This window comes from Homalodisca vitripennis, chromosome 6 (assembly GCF_021130785.1).
Source record: "Homalodisca vitripennis isolate AUS2020 chromosome 6, UT_GWSS_2.1, whole genome shotgun sequence".
In the NCBI taxonomy this organism is placed as follows: domain Eukaryota; kingdom Metazoa; phylum Arthropoda; class Insecta; order Hemiptera; family Cicadellidae; genus Homalodisca; species Homalodisca vitripennis.
Window position 1 is genome coordinate 32,730,001 of NC_060212.1, and position 20,680 is coordinate 32,750,680.

At 34.7% G+C, this 20,680-nt stretch overlaps 1 protein-coding gene and 1 long non-coding RNA gene across 2 annotated transcripts in view; one reads left to right on the top strand and one right to left on the bottom strand.

Moving 5' to 3' along the window:
- Positions 1-8,946, bottom strand: part of LOC124364227 (conserved oligomeric Golgi complex subunit 5) — a 23,262-nt gene extending 14,316 nt beyond the window's left edge. Inside the window, exons 1-5 of the mRNA XM_046819549.1 lie at positions 8,811-8,946; positions 6,999-7,118; positions 5,586-5,710; positions 4,128-4,323; positions 2,430-2,572 (exon numbers count right to left, since the gene is read on the bottom strand). Of these exons, the coding sequence (XP_046675505.1) occupies positions 2,430-2,572; positions 4,128-4,323; positions 5,586-5,710; positions 6,999-7,118; positions 8,811-8,868 (642 nt within the window). The 5' untranslated portion in view covers positions 8,869-8,946. The remainder of the gene's footprint in view (positions 1-2,429; positions 2,573-4,127; positions 4,324-5,585; positions 5,711-6,998; positions 7,119-8,810) is intronic.
- A 7,136-nt stretch (positions 8,947-16,082) lies between these two features.
- Positions 16,083-16,755, top strand: LOC124364228. Its single transcript, XR_006922590.1, has 2 exons — positions 16,083-16,345; positions 16,609-16,755. It is a non-coding gene; the product is annotated as an uncharacterized LOC124364228 (long non-coding RNA).
- The last annotated feature ends 3,925 nt before the right edge of the window (positions 16,756-20,680 follow it).

Consider the following 20,680-nt stretch of genomic DNA (forward strand, 5'->3'; position numbering starts at 1 on the left):
CACGTAGGCACGGGTGTTGGATCATCATCTGCTCCCTCTTCATCATCTGATTCGCACTCCACAGGATGAGGCTCTGACTGAGGTCCAAGTACACTTTTGATGAGCAGTTTCATCCGTAATTTCTTCTTCAACTGGCTCGTCGCAATCAATGTGTATCCACTCCAAGATTTCTTCTTGTGGCACTTTCCTTATTTCGTCTTGGGAACTGTGGGCCACCAAGTCCAGTATTGCTTCATTGTCGACTGAAACAGCAATGTCCTCTTCTTGGCAGGCAGCTGGCCATAGTTTTCGCCAAGATTTCTGTAGAGTGGTGGGCTTGACCTTTTTTCCATGCCAAGGCGATTCCGAAAATTGCATCTTTTATGTTGAATTTTTTCTGAAAATCAACCACCGTACACTCTGAGTTTATCAGGCCTTGAAGAAAGGACGCTCTGTAAAACCATTCAAAGTTCTGAATCACTCCTTGATCCATTGGCTGAATCAAGGACGTGACATTTGCCGGGAGGTATGCAGTAAAAATATTTCCCGATATCAACTCAGACGCTGCAGGGTGAGCTCTGCAATTGTCTAGGATGAGCACAACCTTGCTGTCTTCAGGTAAGCTACGGTTTTTTCAGATTGTCTTTTACAAATGGGGACGAAGTGGTGGAAAAACCAATTTCTAAATAAATCGGAGTTCATCCACGCATTGGATTGAGCATCGTATATTACGGGTAGGTGGGTAATGCCTTTCAGAGGTATTGGCTTTTTTGCTTTTCCGATGACGAAAGGCGTCAACATGTGGTCCCCTGAGGCATTGCCACAGACCAAAATTTGTCAAAAACGGTCTTTGGCACATTTCTCATCCCCTGCTGCCAAATTCGAATTAGGCAAAACAACGCCAAAGTAGGCCAGTTTCATCAGCGTTGTAAATCCGGCATGCTGACAAATCGTAGTCTTCAACTAGATTTTCAAATTCAGCTTTATATTCTTCAGCCGCATTTTGGTCGGCTGATCGGAGCTCCCCAGCTACATCAAGCTTCTGTATTCCGTGTCGATTTTTAAATCGGTGCAGCCAACCATCAGAGAAGGCACATTCTTTCTCATCTATTTTTAATTCCTCACGGAACTGTTTAGCTTTTTCCATGATCATGGGCCCAGTCACAGGCTTTCCTTCAGATCGCTTAGCGCTAAACCATTTGAATTAAATTTCGTCAAGTTTAGGTTTTTTTAAAAGTTTGTCGAGACTGCATGTCTTTGACATTTGTAGTTTGAGAGTTAAATTTAAGTAACTTTTCTTTATTCTTCTTGATGTCATACATTGTTGATGAACCAATGTTGAATTCTTCCATTAGCATTCATTATACTTTCACCTTTGTCTACACGTCTTATAATTTCTAGCTTTTGTTGAATGGTAAGTGTGGACATGCTTACGTTTATTTCCAACTTTGCTGGTGGATGAGCCGGGCTTGGAAAAAACATAGGGCACAACTTTGAGAAAGTTAAAACACAATATGAACGAGCACAACACTCACGACTGCACTCAAGTACGAGCTGACAGTGGACTGAGACTGAGGCAGATGCTAGACGCTAGACAAACACGTACGGCGGAACACTCGGCAAGTGGCCCTGAACCCCCTCACACACAGCTGCTGCGTCACATACGATCCCTTCCGACTGAGCACGAACCTTTCCGAGCGCTCTTGCGAACTGTACGTTTCACAGTGCGGTTAAAATATCTCATTTACGCGATTTTTTTAGACGGTGCCGGATGAATGAAAAGTGCCGAACCATTGGATGCCGGATTAGCGGGCTTTTACTGTATATATATATTTTATGCATAAACAGTAGCAGTGTTTGTTATTTTTTTATATATTGTTCACTAAGTCATTTTCACTATCCACGTTCGTGTTATAATCATATTGAAAACAAAGCCAATCGTCTATTTGTTTTTTGTATATTTCCATGGTACAATAAACACTAGAAATAGAACTGTAAAATACTTCAGGATGCAACAACAACACTCTAAAACTGTCTGCACTGTGTGACTACAGCGTACTCACCAAGGTACAAATATTCGTGACAAAGGAGCAACAAAGTGCTGGCATCTAGTAAAAACCACCAAAACTACTTGAGAGAAGCGTGGCTGTCAAAGAAATGCTTCTTGTGCAATATTACAGAAGACAACAGAATAAAACAGGAACAATATAGGTTAACAAAGCGTTAAATTATGTCAGTAGCACACTTTTACGCAATCGCTATGAACATAATTACATCAAAAACTGTGAAGGGGTTAATTACAGCAGACAATAGAATAAAACAGGAACAATATAAAAATACGTAATATGTCAGTAGCACATTTTTATGCAATAGATATGAACATAATTATGTCAAAAACTTTCAGGGAGTTAAAGAAATCATTTTGAGCTCTTCTATTCTAATGAGCGTACCTCTTGCTGACTGAGGGTGTTGAGACCTTGCGCAAGCATCTGCTGTGCCTCTCGCTCCACTCGCTGTGTCTCTGTCCTCATCAGACGCAAGTCTTCCTGCAGGATGTCCAGGCCGGACAGGTCTACGTCTCGACACAACTCATCTGATACAATGGCACTGACTTACTTGTTTAAGTTGCAAAACAAAACAAGTCAATCTTATGTTAGATGAATGACCAGAAGCAGCTTGTATACTGGCCACAGTGTTTACTTGAAGGATAGGAAAACGATTGGGCATATAGGATGGAGTGTAACCAATGATATTGGAGTATTTGCAATGTTCGAAAGATGGAAAGCATTTGAATTTGGAAGTGGTTTAAAGAGGTTTGTATTAATAGTACATCCATTCACTGTTTACATCTTCGAATTTGAGCACACAATTAAACAAAATAAATAGATTTCCAATGGAGGTAGACCATTCCAGTTATCCATTCAAAGATCTAAGCCATCAGGCAAAGAAAAGAAATCCTGAAAATGTTTAATGTGTGCGGCAGCAGTCAACCAAAACCACAATTTATCCAGTTTGGAACCTTTTTTATACAAAGAATTAAAATTAATCATGTGGCTGCAAAACACATTGCTTGGCTGCTGAATAAAGACTATAAAGATCACCAGATTTAAATTAAATAGCAGAGCCTGAATTATGCAGACTTAAGAAGACTAGAGACCAAAAAGCATTTGTCACAGTTATAGATAAAACAGTCCTTTTCGGACCTGTATGGTATTGTTCATCATACATTCTCCAGGAGGCTAAAATATAAATGAGTCATGAAGTCTTGGGGGCATTTTGACCTGCAGTTCAACAAAAGTGACCTGTGAAGTTGGCTGCAGTCAATGTTTACATAATCATTGAACAGGTTCATCAGCAATATTTAAAGTTGTATCATCAAAACCTACAAAACTTGTGTTCAATAATACTGATGCTACAACCATAACCCTAAAAGAAGGTTATGGTTATTCTTTGAGTGCCAAGATTTGATGAGATCCGCCGGTAATTCTAAAAAGTGCCGAGGGTCAACTAGATCTGCTTTAAAAAAAAAGAAAATTTTATTATTCTGTTACTACATTTAGTTGCATCGTACTTAATCACATTTTATTCAAAATAAATAAAATATAAATAGATGATCTAATTTGATTTTATTTGTTGCAGCTGGTAAAAGCTATTTGCCAAATATTATAGTCAACTTATTTATGGGTGCAAATTATCAATATTTTGCACTAATATAACAAATTTAAAACTCAATTATACATACAGTGGCTTTTTTAAAAGTTGGTATATATGTTATATGTAAATAATCATATATATATATATATATAACATATATGCCAACTTATATACTTATATATATATATATATATATATATATATATATATATATATATATATATATATAAGGAACAATAAAAAAGACACATAAAAATAAATAAATAACATTTTTTATATTTTAAATTTCAACACATTGTACTAATAAAATAAATATTATACTGTATAGCCTACTTTTCACCCTACATAATTATCCCATTATGTTTATTTTTGAAAAGTTATGAATTATTTACTGGAACACTAAACAAATACCAAAGAAGTGCTTGGCACTGACCGGGCCACCCCCTCAAATGTGCTTGGCACTCAAAGGGTTAAACCCTCTGCGATGCACTCACCTAGTTCATTTATGATAGTTGCTGCACGCACAGCATCGCTATTTGCCAACCGTTTAGTCAGCTGCTGTATGCGGGACGTACGCCGTAATAGATCTGAGGTGGCGTGCAGCCGAGACAACATCACCGTCTGCGTCTCCAGCTTGTTGAAAGGTTCCACCACTTTACTTCTTAATCGCTCCACAGACGATAGAAGCCTCTGGGAAACAAACGTCAAGAGGTAATGGCCGGTTAAGCTATTTTTTATAGCAAATCATATTTATTTAAACATAATTCTAATATAATTTATCTAACCGTGTGGAGACGACTCAATGACGAAAAAAAAGAAAAAAAGCCAAACATATCAGGCTATTTTAATGAGATTTAAAGAGTCTCAAGGAAGTGGTGATATTTTTAGAATTATAAATCACATAACCTACACATTGTATTTATATTTGATAATTTTAAAATTCACTTCTTAAATATATACAATTTACTTACAATACATTTTAACAATCATCTGTTTATTTACTGCTCAACAGCTGATATCCGTTTATAAATGCTTCAAACGTTCGGCGATATATGAAATTAAATGAATGCAATGATTGAAATGAATGGAATGAATGAAATGAATGGAATGAATGAAATGAATGGAATGAATGAAATGAATGGAATGAATGAAATGAATGGAATGAATGAAATGAAAAATACCTTTATTAAAGAGGCGGAGTTAAGGCTATTAAGCTCTCTCTACCACTCAACATCATATACATGGAAAAAATAATATTTAAGACAACTATTACTTACAAATCATGAAATTTTGTTACTAATTTATCCATTAATGGGTTTTCACACTAAAGGTTTCAGAAAAATACTTAGTAATTGTCTGTTTACTGTCGGCAGCTGTTTTCCATACATATCTACGTTATGGAGTACATACATAGATAATATGAACACCATGTCACATATTATACAAAACCACAATATGTCTTTAGTTTTGTTAACTACTTATGGTGTTTCAAGAACATTTCATCAAAATATGTTACAAAATAATCATAATCTATTGTTTTCGTTACTTCCGCTATGTCCGAAAATTGTCTCTTAAGGATTAACTTTTTAATAACACTGATGAGAATTAGGCTCTAAGGACAAACAAGAAATAATGCATGCTCACAATGAAGAATAATAAACTACACATATAAATATTCAACAAAATTTTGGAGCGATATAAAATTTTTGTCCATTTTTTTCCAATGTAAGACAATCATACTTTACAAATAACTTATCTACATTCTATGTTTTATGCTGAAAAACTATATACAACGAGTATATTTATGAGAAAACAAAATAACATGTCTGAGAGTGATTTTAAATAACCTTTACAAATCAGCCAAATTTGACCTGCCAACACAAAAAAATATGATGGCTAAACCTGATTCAGAACTATTGATCAGTCAGAAAGATAATCTGGTTCTAACTGACCTGGACATTGGCCTGCATGTCGGCAAGTATGGTCTCCAGCCTGTCGACCCACATTGCCTGAGAGACCAGATGTTCATGATTCTCCAATACCTGGACGTGCAACTCCCGCTCCAACAGGTTGATTCCTGCAAACACAATGTCAACCGTAAAAACTGTATTACTTTCCTATTGCTATTGACTTTTAATTGCTTCTTACGTCACTTTGCTTGATGTGGAAAATTTTAGTGAAACATTCTAAACAAGGCATTGAGTATGAACCTGTATTATAATGTTTAAATAGTCTAAAACTTCATACAGTTTTACACCATTAATTTTGATTGATGCGTTTAAGGAAATGACTTATTTTAAAGATATAATTAATAAACATCTAATCGCTTTTTAGTTTTTGTTGATTAGATTTTGAAGATTTAAATGATAAAGTACAACAAATTTTAAGATTTTGATGTAATAACCCATAAAAAAATTGATAAACTAAACAGCGTATGGATGTGTTATATATATCTTTAAAATGAGTCATCTTTCATAATTCTAAAACAAAAAGTAAGGGAATAAAAATTCAGCAGGGATCACTTCTGGCTGGTTTATACCTTCCAGTTAAACCTACCACTGGGCACAGCAAAAACCGATGTGTCACTTAAATCTGGGCAACCTTATGCATGTCCAGGAGTGGCACATCACTAACTGCAAATGTTGAGATTCTGGGGTGCAAGGGTAATTCGATAGGTCTAGTCTACTGCGGGAGATGACCATTGGAGTTGGTGGTGGTTCATTCCCTAAGTGTCGGAGGTCTTTGCTAGCCTCAACAAGAGTGTGCCGCTCCTGCCTGCTTTGACTGGAGAAGCTGGTTCAGAGCTGGCCTCCCCTTCTTCCGGGGGGACATGACTTTGAGATTAGTGCACTAATTTTACCTCATGGATCTCAATAGGAGGTGGCCCCTACCCCCTAACCTTACCCATCCTGAATATCCTGCCACTCTGAAAGCAGCCCTAAGGTTCTTATAGGACTAAGTGCAGTTTATAAGCTTCTTGTCCTAAGAGAACAAAAAAAGGGCATGAAACTGCATAAGGTTTATCGTTGTTCTTACGGTGAAAAACCCAAGGTCAATTTTACTACAGCTGGCTCTTAACAAACTGTGTGAAACATCAATCTCATTAACTGGATCTGTACATTTTATTTGGTTTTTACAAAAGTTGGTTTTCACCTTTTAGTTTAAGCTTCTGTACAATAGGTAACTAAAGAAGTGCATTACTAGGCTTTCGATTATTTAACACATTAACTCATTCTTTTCTAACAAAACTAATTGGCTGATAAAAAAGTACAAAACTCTATCAAATACTTATTTAAGTACTGACAAACAAATTTCACGATTTGCTACTAAACACAGTTTACAGGTGAGGATAACACAATACTTACCATGCGTTAATCTAGACAGTTGTTCTGATACTGCCAATGTCGCACTGATTGCTTGGACTGAGGTCAAAGACACCGGTTGATCTGTACTGGAGTCCTTGTAAACTATTTGTTTTAAATAGTCTGAAAATATGACACAAAAATTAATCACAATTCCCAAGAAGGTACGGTATACATTTTGAACTACATTAATGAAATTCTATAGAACAGCGGTTCTCAACCTAGAGGGTGCACTCCCCTGGGGAAGGGCAGAACATTTTAAAAGAGGCATCAGTGTATTATAATAATGGGAAAGTGGTGAGGGAATACAGCTTGTAAGTGATTCTTGTAATGCTCAGATGTAAGTTTGTTTATTGAGTGATTGTTGATGCTTACATGGTTTATTGGTGTAGTATATACTGCAGTTTGTTAAATAAAGTAAACATAAAAAGTAGGGCCAAACAAGTTGTGTTTTTGTAGTAGGCCTAAAAATGGCCAGATCAATGGAAAAGAAAAGACTGTATAGTTATGATAAAATTAAATATCGATTCAATTCCATTACCATAAACGGTTATTATTAATCCAGTTGCAATGCTGTTGTAAGTAATGATGCAATGCGGCCTAGACATTTGAAACTCTATTGTGTTGGAAGTTTTCGAATGGAAAACAAGAAAGCTGTTGAAGGTACATCTACTGCTGCAATTTGTCAACAAATTTTAAGACCTTACATCACCATTTGGTACAACTTTAAAATTAAATTGGACAGTATTTGCCAGATGTTAGGACAGAGAGCTGGCAATTTAAGTTCACATCAGATCCATTTAAAATCTATTTGAATGTACTTTCTGATCACATTAAGGAACAGGCAATCAACATAAAATGTGATTCTCAAGTAAAAGGCAGAATTCCAAAATATGGATGTTGAATATTTTTGGTTGAGTTATCTTCTTGTTTACCAGCAAGTTGCTTATATTTGTTTTGCTCGCTTATATTTGTTTTGCTCGTTAAATCAAATTAATGAATTTACAAATAACAGTAAGCTGCAAAGTTGTTAGTATAATTCTCATCTAAACACCTCTGTGAGTCTTAATTTTCAACAGTGGCTTATTTAAATTCAAAATATTGAGTAAAACTGGATGTCAAAAGTGATCTGGGATGTGCTTTGTCGCTGCTAAATCCAGGTATTTAAAAACTTGTAACAAACAAAGCTAGCTTCTCACTAAGTTACAAAGTGAGTGATATAATACCGTTATTAGCTAACTTTTATAGATTTTATAAAAAAATTATTGTTTGTTCTATGTTTCATTGTTTTATTTACAAAACGTTCTGGTGGCAATAAGTGTAGGAAAAGACTATTCAAAAAGGTGTTTGAGGTGATATTAAATGTTTTGTTGAAGAATTATCAAATATTTAATTCTAAAATTAATAGCATTGCAAAATCTACCCTGCCCTAAAAGTAAAAATTTGAATCTTACTACTGTATTGACCACATAAGGTGATGATGGGTAGAGGGTAGGTGTGATCAAATTTCAGTGTACTAAGGAAAGCAAAAATCCTGAATGGTTGAAAACCCCTGCTATAAAACAATACTGTTTAGCATAGTTAAAAACGATACATTATAATAAATCCTTGTTTAATTTCTCATACGGTAACATTATTTTAGAGAAAGACTATAACATGAAATATTTTTCTATTGATAATCTAATAACAACCCTATAAAACCGGTCTTGGTTGTGTTTGTAGCTATTAGAAATAATGCTTAAAAAGCTCAAAATGTAACGATATTGTGTTTGAAACTTAGTTAAGTTCTTATTCTAATATATTTAAAAGACTTACCATCATTTTGGATTTCATCCCAAACATCATTGGCTCCTCCCATTCTGTTTAAAGTCATGGGCTCAGTAAATATATTAGTAATTAATGAACAATTTACAAGAAAAACACATTAGCCTATTTAGGGTAATCATTAGATGATTCTTTTCAGTGAAAGGTGATGTTAAATATGTCTATACATTGATAATAAAATTGGCACTCAACTATTCTAACAGCTAAATAGGAAATAATACAAAGGTTCTCTGGAAAATTAAGAGCTATATTAAGATAGTCTACTTAGTATTAGTCATAAGTATTCAATTGGAAGTGCCTTATTAATTTCTGTTAAAAACAAAGTAAAATACAAGACAAATTATATTTCTATGGTATAATGTCAGTTACATTAAAGGGCAGAGTACAATAAGCGGATCAGATTTGTATATCGCTTATTACAATCATCGATACTTTATATATCGAATAACAGAACTATTAACAGATATCAATGTATAAAAAATACGGTAATTCTAAGCAATATATGGGTCAACCTCGATTTTTCTCATATTACAATATAATGTTCCAATAGTCAATTAGAAAAGTAAATGACTAGAATTTCTTGCCGGAAAGCAGTTATAGAGAGCAGGCAACCGCCAGACGGTCATATATTGCTTAGAGTTACCTATTAGTGATCAGGGGCACTGACGTGATCTGGGCTTCAAATTTGAAACTACTAGAGTTAATTTTTTTTCCACAAGAGCAAGCAGCGCGAAGCGCTGCGCAGCGGGCAGGCATCGTGCGTGATCCTTTTTTTTATTAAAAATTTCTGATAAATTGTTATTACATATTACAATATAATGTAGTTAATGTATGTAAAACAATTTTAAACACATAATTACGTGCTGGAAAGCAAAGTAAACCAATATAATCCGCCCAATACAAAATCTCCGTAAAAATCTGGTAAAGGAATCTGTGTCATTCCTTTGGCCTGAATCAATTCAGTATAGACGAAGATCAAGCACGATGCTTGCCCGCTGCGCAGCGCTTCGCGCTGCTTGCTCTTTTAGAAAAAAAAATTAACTCGAGTTGTTCCAAATTTGAAGCCCAGATCACATCAGTGCCCCTGATCACTAATAGGTAATTCTCGCGGTTGCCTGCTCCCTATAACTGCTTTCCAGCAAGAAATTCTAGTCATTTCCTTTTCTAATTGACTATTGGAACATTATATTGTAATATGAGTTGCCTGCTCCCTATAACTGCTTTCCGGCAAGAAATTCTAGTCATTTCCTTTTCTAATTGACTATTGGAACATTATATTGTAATATAAGAAAAATCGAGGTTGACCCATATATTGCTTAGAATTACCAAAAATACGAAACTAAAATCACATGTTTCAAATTAATATAAATAGTTTAAACAATACGTAATGTTACATTAATTAAAAAAAAAAACCCATAACCATTAATCAAACAAAAGATTAAGACGGATGATCAGGAAAATGTCATTTAAATAATAAATATAACTTAACAACAAAACAAACATCTTGAAACCAACAAAGACACAGTGAATTGTCTTTTAGTGTTATTTTGTATAGTTTTCTAATTAAAAGAAGTTATGTACAGAAAAAATTCTGTTTAGAATATGAAAATGTGTGTACAGTTGGTGCAGATGATTTAGTTATTGTTCCAATTAATTACTATTGGTTGATTATATTGATGGGCAGATGACCTCAAGATATTCAAAGAAATCTACTCTCGTGATGACTGTCTCAATCTTCAACGTGATCTGAACCTAATTGCTGAGTGGTGCGATGATAATAAGATGGTCATTAACTCAACCAAATGTCTTACAATCACCTGCTGTCGTCTGAAGAATCCTGTTGCTTTCAATTACACTGTATCCGGCGACATCAAGCGAGTGACCTCGATAAACGACCTTGGAGTAAGTTTGACTACAAATTTGTCACCCGATGCACACATTGATGCGGTATCTTTGAAGGCAAACAAAATGCTAGGATTCATTTTTCGAATGTCTAGAGGGACGTTCGGTGACAAGACACTACTGCTCTTGTATAAGGCTTTAGTTCGGCCTAATCTGGAATATTGTACTCTTGTTTGGTCCCCTCATTACGCATCTCATATTCACAAACTACAGAGTATTCAAAACAAATTTTGCAGACTTCAAGGAGTCCGGAGAGGTGCAGCCTATCGGGAGGTCTCTGTCCCCGCACTTGAGCAGGAATTTCTTCTGCCTACGCTGGAGTGCAGAAGGAGAATGTTTGATATTATTTTCCTGCACAAGCTTATCAACGGGGCGATCGATTCACCAGAGCTTCTGAGTAGGATATCCCTCTTGGTGCCTGCTGGAACCAGATCCAGGAATATGTTTTCAACCTGCCACCACTCAAACAATTACAGCTATCACGGTCCTATTGCTCGACTTCATAGGCGTGGAAACAGCATTCCTTCCGATGGTGATATGTTTTATGACAGCATCGCACACCTTAAAAAGAGACTGCAACAGTAATGAGTGATAGAGTTTTTTCCCCTTAATATCAGTTGGAGATGATGTTTGTGATTTTTCACTATTGTAACATTATTTCACAAATCTTAATACTTATTTATTATTCCACTGCATAATCACTACTTTCTGTAATTTAATTAGTTGTTATTTATTTTGTTGATGTTATATTTAAGTTGCATGAAAATGTTGTGAAATTATTGTATATTGGCGGATGCCGTTGAAATAATAATAAATAAATAAATAAATGGGCATAATAATTAAATATTGTTTGATAGTTTTGATATAAAAAACTGGAGTCCACTTATTGTACTCAACCCACATGAAATAATAGAGCAGTATAAAGTAAATAGCCTGGATAAGATTCAATATAAGATTTATCCTAATAATACAGGAGCCAAGAATCAATTCACACTATATAAGGACACAACACTCAGCCTTCTTAACACTCAGCAACGTCAAGGATGGCTTTCCGACACTTAATTTTCATATTTCTTACTTTTTGAGAATTACCTGATCGTCATTCTACAATTTTAATGAAATTAAAGTTGACCCAGTAAGTTAATTGCACAGAATTACCAATTTTTAACAGAAATGGAGATGATCTGGATGTTATATTGCTTTATATATTTAATCATCAATATTTAATATATTGGATGACAGAACTATCGATACTTAGGGTACTTATTGAAAATAACATTGACTACGTTAACTTTAAAAATACATAAGAGAACCATTAAAAATATCCTAGATTTTTGTAACCCCTTTTTGTAAAAGCTATATCCTGGATAGCAATGTGCAACCCCTTTTAAACTGTAGTTGAATGGTTATCCAAACACATTTGTCAGAACCAGTCTAATGTCTTAAATCCAAGAAAAACAGTTTATGGTATTTTATAGCTATTTAATTTAGTTTCCTGAAGCTAACTGCCATTTCATCTTTATATGAAAATCAATATTCTGACAAGATTACGGGGATGTTTGTATAATTTGAGATTGTGCTCACAATGATAGGCTACATATATTTTTAATTAGGCTGTTTCATAATATTGATATAAAAAAACTGGTCTGCTTATTTTTCTCCATTGTTTTTTATTTATGAAACTAAGCATGGTTTTATGAATAATTGAATGTATAACATATAGGCTAATATTTGAAAACCAAGTAGGGTTATGTTTGAAAATGGCCAGGCACTTAATAAAATAACTTAAATTATCACTCGGAAAGTTAATCCTGTAGTAAGGTAGCCGATATATTGACTAATCAGTTGAAGATTGCTGATATTAGATGATTTCCTGTACTATAATTGATATAAATCGTGTACGTTTGGCTTGTTTTTCAATGTTTATTTACTTATTTGTTTCCTGCACTGATGCACATTCCGCTTTACACTATGTATCAATATCACTATATCTTGTTGACTGCTGATGCAGGTTGAGCTTTGATTTTGATGTTATTTAGTAACATAATTTATTCATACTAACTTTTGTACCAGCTACACAATAAGACTAAGATTTTCTCAGATAAGCAAGACAGGTTATCGGCAAAACTGTAAAGCTGTTCTTTTGGATATCGTATTTTATATTGGAATTTTCTACCTAAGATATGTTGCAGTTTTAAACAATTTTTAGTTTTCTTCAGCACCAACGTAGACCACTTCTACGGAAATATCTGCATCTAAATTAAACAAATAACTAATTATTTTACCTTGAAGTAATGTAAATATTAGGTTATTGACATAGCACTCAGCAGGCGTTAATGTGTCAAAAACAGCTGAAAGATGTGCATCACCTTGTAGTGTTGCCAAATAAGAAGTACAAAGAGTTAAAAATTTAGAGGGCGAACAGGGTGACATATCTAAATTTACATTTAATATAAACACTATGTTCTGTCAAGTCTGATTAAAGTAAATAATCATAAGGCTATAAAAATAAAGTTAAATGTGTTCAAAATGAAACTAAAGATATCTGATAAAACTGGAAGTAAAAGATTAAGATAGCCGTGATCAAATTAATTCCAATCAATTTATAAAAAAAATTTCAACAAAGGATTTATATATTGGTGTTCATTAAAGCAAAGCAAGATCGTTAAAAATGTCGATAAAACATTATTTCTTATTTTGGACACGTTAACTGAATGTGATTATGAGAAGATGGTGGAAGGTGTGGCATCTGAACTAAGCATTCAAGACAGATCTAAGAATGGGTACGGTGTAGGTGATTATAGCCGAGAACTATATAATTAAATTAAATGTATGCCTCATGTTCTTGGTCGATACCCCTGTGGAGAATTGTTATGAAATTACCAAAAAATAAAACCCATATTTTCTGAAGGATTAACGTTTAAAAATTAAGAATTATTTGAAGAAATTAATGGTGTTGCTGAAAATGATAAATACAAAAAGGACTTATTATTGATTCTACTACCGTATTTATTTATTTTATTTATTTATTTATTTATTACAATGAACGGCAATACACCTTTTTACAATATTTGGTATATTGTATTAAATATATAATTAAATATATAATATTCTTAAGGGAAAACGTAAGTAGACTATGTATAAATGTAACAACAATAGAATTAACAAGAATAATTTTTTATAACAGTGACATCTGGCTATGTAACAATAAACTAATGAAGCTCATGCAGTATATTGGCTGCCCTCCTCTTAAATGATGACAGGGGCATCCCAAAAAAATCCAGATCTGCAGAGGATTACGGGGTGAATAGGGACTCCGAGGTGATTAGGGACAAAAACGGAAAAAGTTTTGTTTTATTTTGTTGCATACATGTTTTTTTATCAAATAGTGGTAAACAAAGTGTCAATAGTTAAGCCATAACATACCCTACGAAAACGTGTCTGAAAAAAACTTTGTTGACATTTATTACTCTATGTTTACAACTTCTGTGTTTTGTTGACTTTTTAGGAATAATTTATAATGCACATTTTTAAATGGTTTAGTTGTAGAAGGTTGACCTTCATCAGCAATCAGGGTACCTTCATCAGAACTGCATATAGAGGCCTTCCCCAGGGGTGTGTGCTCATCCAATATTATTTTTCACTGTATACTGCTGACATCGGTAGGTATATGCCAAGACAGGTACAACCTCTACTGTACGCAGATGACATAACCCTAATCTATAGTCATAAAGAGCTAGACATTAGTGCAGCTGGGATCCAAGAAGCCTTGTCCAGCCTTGAACAATACCTGTTAAAGGTATCACTTAATATAAATCCAAGAAAGTGTAAAATTATCGTAATAAGTAGAAAAGGAAAGAAATCATAAATCCCACATTGACTGTTGACAATCAAGTCATTCCTGTAGTCAATAGCCATAAGATCTTAGGTATTATAATCGATAATAAATTAAACTTTAAGGAGCACATCCAATCACTGGTAAGCAAATCCCTAAAAGACCTTGACATCCTGAGGTCAGTGGCTTGTGGGAGGCTAGTGTCCACCCGCAGCTTCTAACAAAGGTATATAAAAGTGTAATTAGATCTAAGCTGGAGTATGGTTGCTTTATTTTTGGTCATGCCCCAAAAGTCAACCTTAAAAGCCTACAAATAGTCCAAAACCATGCTTTAAGATGCATTCTCGGAGCTATGAAATCTTCCCCAACTAATACTCTGCATGCAGAGGCAGCATTACCTCCCTTACATATAAGGAGAGAATTCTTAACAGAGAAAATATTTGTTTAAAACACTAAGTAATCCACAACACCCATGCTATGTGAATATAAGATATTTACATGCAGTAGCTTATCATCATAAGTACTGGGTCAAAAAAACCAAACCTCTATACATGGAACTGGTGAACACAGTAGATAATCTGGCGAATCTAAACAATATTGCAGTAAGTGATTCAAATCTTTTGGAATTCGTTGATAGCCCCTACTGCTTAAGAACTTAAAAATATCATTTGAACTACAGATTGATGACACAGTTGGGAAAAAATCATTACTCCCACCAGAAGCCATTAAAGCATTATTTCTAGAATTAATGAGAAAGAAATATGAAAACTATCTAAGAATTTACACTGATGGCGCAGGCTCTGCCGTGTATATACAGGACTTAAAAAATAGAATACAAATATAAACTTCCAAACCAGGCATCCAGCTATTCCGCAGAAACTGTATGCCATAAAGAAAGCTGTTGAAATAGCAAACGAACAAAATTATGATAACATTGTAGTATGTTCTGACTCAAAAGCTGCTTATACTAGCCATAAAGGCAGCAAGTTCAGCAGATTATGAAGAAAATCTGGCATCAGCCATTACAATCTGCATGATGAGAGGTAATAAATACTTCACTTTTCAATGGGTACCAAGTCATGTGGGGATAGGTCCCAATGAACATGTAGATAGGCCTGGCAAAAGAGGCAACCCAAGCAGGTGAAGAACCAACAGATTTTAAAGTGTCATTGGAAGATTTTGTTGGCACAATTAAACAATCACTACTTGCCCCCTGATAGCCCCTCCCCATGGTATAATAATTACAAACTGAGTAGAAATAAAATAGTAACGATAAATAGACTAAGAATTGGACATGCTTGGGTTAATGAAACCCTATTTAAGATCAATTGTTATTTCACTCCGTTATGCCTCAAATGCAATGCAGGTTCCATAGAAAAGTCTTCAACATTTAATCTTTTGATTGTGTGCAATATAACGACTTCAGACATGAATTGCTCACTAAACTGAAAGCGAAGAAAATAGATCCACCTTATATATTGAAAGATCTTTTAACAAGCTTTGATATTGAAAAAATACTGGAAATTGTAAGTTTTCTTAAATCTATAAATAAGGTAATATAACAAAAATAAAAACACAAACTAACATAACTTAAGTCTTGAAAGTGACGTTACATACAAGAATGTTTATCGAGGTTCCATGCTCAAAGTAAGCAGAACCTGCTGAAACTCAGCAAACAAGAAGAAAGAAGAAGAAGGAATTTGTCGTAACCTCAAAAGTTTGTTGTGGTGTGAACCAAGTTGATGTTTCTATGAAACAAGAATAATCTAGCCTTTTTAAATACCTCAAGGTGAGTAAAATAACGTAATATAAGTAGAAATAGGATAATAATTTATTATGTTACAAATTTTAAAACAAAAAAAAGCGTACTTCGAAGAAAAAAAGGGGTGAATGGGGACATTGTTTGTGGTCAAAGCCAAGTGATCTAACATAAAATAGTTTGTTGCGTAGGTTACCTTCAATGAAAGAAATTGCTTATTAGATGTTTTTATAATGATATTTATGCTGTCTTAAAGTATATTTTTAAGCCTAATCTGTGTCGTTTGATTTCAGATGCCGAGGACTTATAAAAGAGATCCGAGGGCCAAACATCACCGCCCTGTTGATGAAGAAGCCATAAAACGAGCACTAGATGCCGTGGCAAAAGGCATGTCTATTAGAAAAGCTGAAGAGCAGTTTAAAATCTCAAAATCAGCGCTGCACCGATACGCAAAAAAAGCAAGAAGTGGACGAGAGTTGACTTTTAAAAAGAAAGGGGGACAGACCGCGTTGGACTCAAAGTTAGAGCAAGAAATCAGTGCTAGCCTATCTAAGTGTGGTGAATGGGGTTATCCTCTGAGTACATTTGATGTCCGGTGTTTTGTTAAGTATTATTTGGATAGAGAAGGGAAGAATGTATCAAAATTTAAAAATAACTTTCCTGGTGCAGACTGGGCTGATGGGTTTTTTATCAAGACACAAGGCCATTCTGTCCCAAAGAATGTGCCAAAACATTAAAAGAAGTAGAGCGAAATTATCTCCAAAAGTAATCAATGACTATTTTGATGAGTTGAAGGACACTGTTACAGATGTTCCTCCCGATATGATAATCAATTATGATGAGACTGCGTTGTCCGATGACCCAGGCCGTCGCAAACTAATTTTTAAAAGGGGTTGTAAATACCCTGAGCGAGTTATGAACGAAAGTAAGAGCAATGTGTCTGTGATGTTTGCTGCCACTGCTTCTGGCAAAATGCTGGCTCCTTACATAATTTATAAAGCCACTAACTTGTACGATTTATGGTGCCAAGGTGGACCTCCAGGATGCTTTTACAACCGCACCAAGTCAGGTTGGATTGACGGAAACACATTTTTAGATTGGTTTCAGAGAGTTGTCATCCCGTACTGTCGCAGATCAAATGGGAAAAAAGTTGTAATAGGTGACAACCTAAGTTCACATTTGTCACCGGTTGTTATTCGGCTAAGTGAACAAAACAACATCCAGTTTGTTTTTCTGCCGGCTAATTCAACCCATTTGACGCAGCCCCTGGATATAGCACTGTTCGGCCCCATGAAAAAATGCTGGCGTAATGTTATGGAAGAAGCAAAATTTCATGAAAGGAATAGCAATGCCTTTGATAAGAGATATTTTCCATCTCATGTGAGGAAAGCCCTACAAAAACTAGAGCCTAACTTACAGAAATACATCATTGCAGGTTTTGACAAGGCAGGAATTTTTCCTCTTAACCGAAAACGTGTGTTGGACCGGCTGCCCCCTGAGCTGTGTGAGGATGAAGATGTTGATGGCAGTCAGGCTAATAGCAGCACTAGTGTAAATGACAGTTTAACAACTTTCTTGAAAGAGATGCGTTATGGTGATGGGAGTGAAAAACAAGCAGTAGGCCGAAAAAAGAAACTGAACATTCCGGCTGGCCGCAGCGTCACTCTTGCAGATTTTGATGACCCTGACGAGGAAGAAACAGAAAATGAAAGATCTGAAAACGAAGATGTACCAGACAATCAAGAATTTTCTAATTATGATTCTAATGAAGAAGGTTTTGATATGGAAAAGAGCGATGAAGAGCGTTCTGAAGATTTAGCGGAGTGCATCAGTGAAGGAGACTGGGTGAAAGTGAGATTTACGTATGATAAGGGGGTAAAGGTTTTTATTGGGAAGGTTTTAGGAATCGAAGATGCAGAATTTATTGGGACATTCCTTCGGCAGTCCAGTAAATGTGACAATATTTTTTATTTTCCCAATGTGCCTGATGAGTTCCCATTTAACAAGGATGACGTTTTGGCAGTTTTAAAACCGCCACACTCACAGAGGGGACGGTATATTTTTGAATCCGACCCCCTAAAGTAGGCCAAAACAAATGTAAAAAGTGTGTCTTCATAAATTTTATTATTTTATATAGGCCTATTTAAAAACCATTGAAATGTAAGTAGCCTACTGTAAAACTTTGTTACTTTACAAATAAAAACTTTGTACTTTGCAACGATTTTCAAAATCATTTATCCTTATTTATGACAATATGTTTACAAAATAATGGTTAACAGAATATCTAATCATGTTTAATAACTAAAATGGAATAAAAAAAAACATAATAAGTGTCCCTATACACTGCATAGTAACACCCAATAGGCATTTTAATGTAAAATAAATAGGTGTCCTATTGACCCCAACCCTGGGGTGAATAGGGACAGTATTAATAAAATAAATATAAAAATCGGTATTACTGATTGAGAAAGGAGAGGGGTGTGATTAGATGCCTAGACATTAGTACCAACTATTAACCATGTGAGTTATGTCAGATGTCATTTGGATGTTAAAATATTGTTAAATAACGGTACTTTGGGATTATACCGACCACACCCAGACATGAATCGTTATTTAACATTTTGCTTCTTGATTACTAGATTAGCGTAGAAGACTATTTCGTCAGTATAAAACAGGAATTGTCTTATCGCAAACCCCTCCCCATCCTCAGACAGAGGTCAAAGTCGAGCGTCTAGTAGATAACGTGATTGCAGAGCCTCGCCGCCCGTTCAGCTGGTGCATCGCTTTGTTGTACTTTCGTGTTTTACCTCTACATTTCTCCAAACACAAAAATTTAACAAAAACAAACATTTACCAAACTAAACTCTTTATTAAAAAAACACTCAAAACTTGTTTTTATTCTTGATCACATTCCGCCACCCAAAATGCGAGTGCCTCCGGCCATCAGCGCGGGCTTCGACAGCACCTTCGGTGCTGCCCCGCACTGATGTCGACGAAAGAAAAACATCCCTCGAGATAGTACCTATCAGTAAAATATCAAATTCTAGAGGGGCTAATCAGAAATATAAATTGAATTGAAATGGAAAGGCAATTATGTACCGTGCAAATCACGTGATGCCGCGCGGCCTGCCGTAATCAGGATTCTCGAGAAAGATAAGATAACAGCGACAACAATACCGATCACAATACCTGGAAATGCTTGTAATTTTGTAATTGAAGAGTTGTTTTTTCGTTCTATCATGTTTGTTTCTATAAATTTCTATTTTTGTGTTCTTCATACTGGTGTGGTCGGTATAATCCCAAAGTACCTAAATAACTTTAAAAACTGTCCCTATTCACCCCGTATTACGGTATTCGTTTTGAATGTAATGAAAACAAACCACTTAGACTATTTAATAAGTGAAAATTACTGTAAAATTGTATTTAACGACAACTTAAATTTCATCAAGAGTAAATCAACATTCAAAATTTAAGAGTTATCGGTCTGCTATTTTGTGCAAGAGGAACAATATAAATCTTTTGTCGATTTTTGAACAAAATTTAAACAACATTTGAAATGTGTATCCCATATTGCAGTATAAAGAAATTACGTACTCAATTGTCAAATTGTTATAAATTTAATACATAAGTCTTTCAAAATCAAAGATGCAGTCGTAAAGCCTAACAGTTTGAAATAGTAAATTTATACAAGTTTAAAATACTGATAATGGTTTTTAACACATTACCTACTGCGGACAGTCTCTACTACTATCCCTGCTGTCTTAAAGGTTGGAACAAGACCGGTGTCGTAGTCAGGTGTTAACAACGTACTATACTGTAACTAGAGATGTATCATAGTGTAACACGTTGATTGCTGTGGACAGTCACTACTACTATCCTCATTGTCCTAAAGTTGGTTCATGACCGATGTCGCAAATCAAAGTGTTAACTTGTATGACTATTATTGTATAAAATTGATTGGATTTACACCTTACGATGACATCTTTGATGTTTAATATCCTCATTTGTTTAATTTAATATCACTGGATACCATTATTGTTTTGCTATTTCTTTTTACTGTAAAACCGTTTTCCAATAAGAAGAGTAACCTTTTCAATAAATTTATCCTATATCTTTAAACATTGTATGTAAGTAATCAACTTGCAATGTGCAAGATGTAAATCTAATAATTTCCTTCAAAAACGTGTTAGCTTTATGTATTTACCAATGTGTGTTTTTATAGTAGTTGTTGAAATTTTCATTTACTAATGTAATATTTATGTGTATTTATATAAAATTACAATGTGTAATTACATATTTAGGCTGATGTGGATATGAAGCAAGGAGGAATGTACCCTGCCGAGCATAAACATATTTATGGTCCTA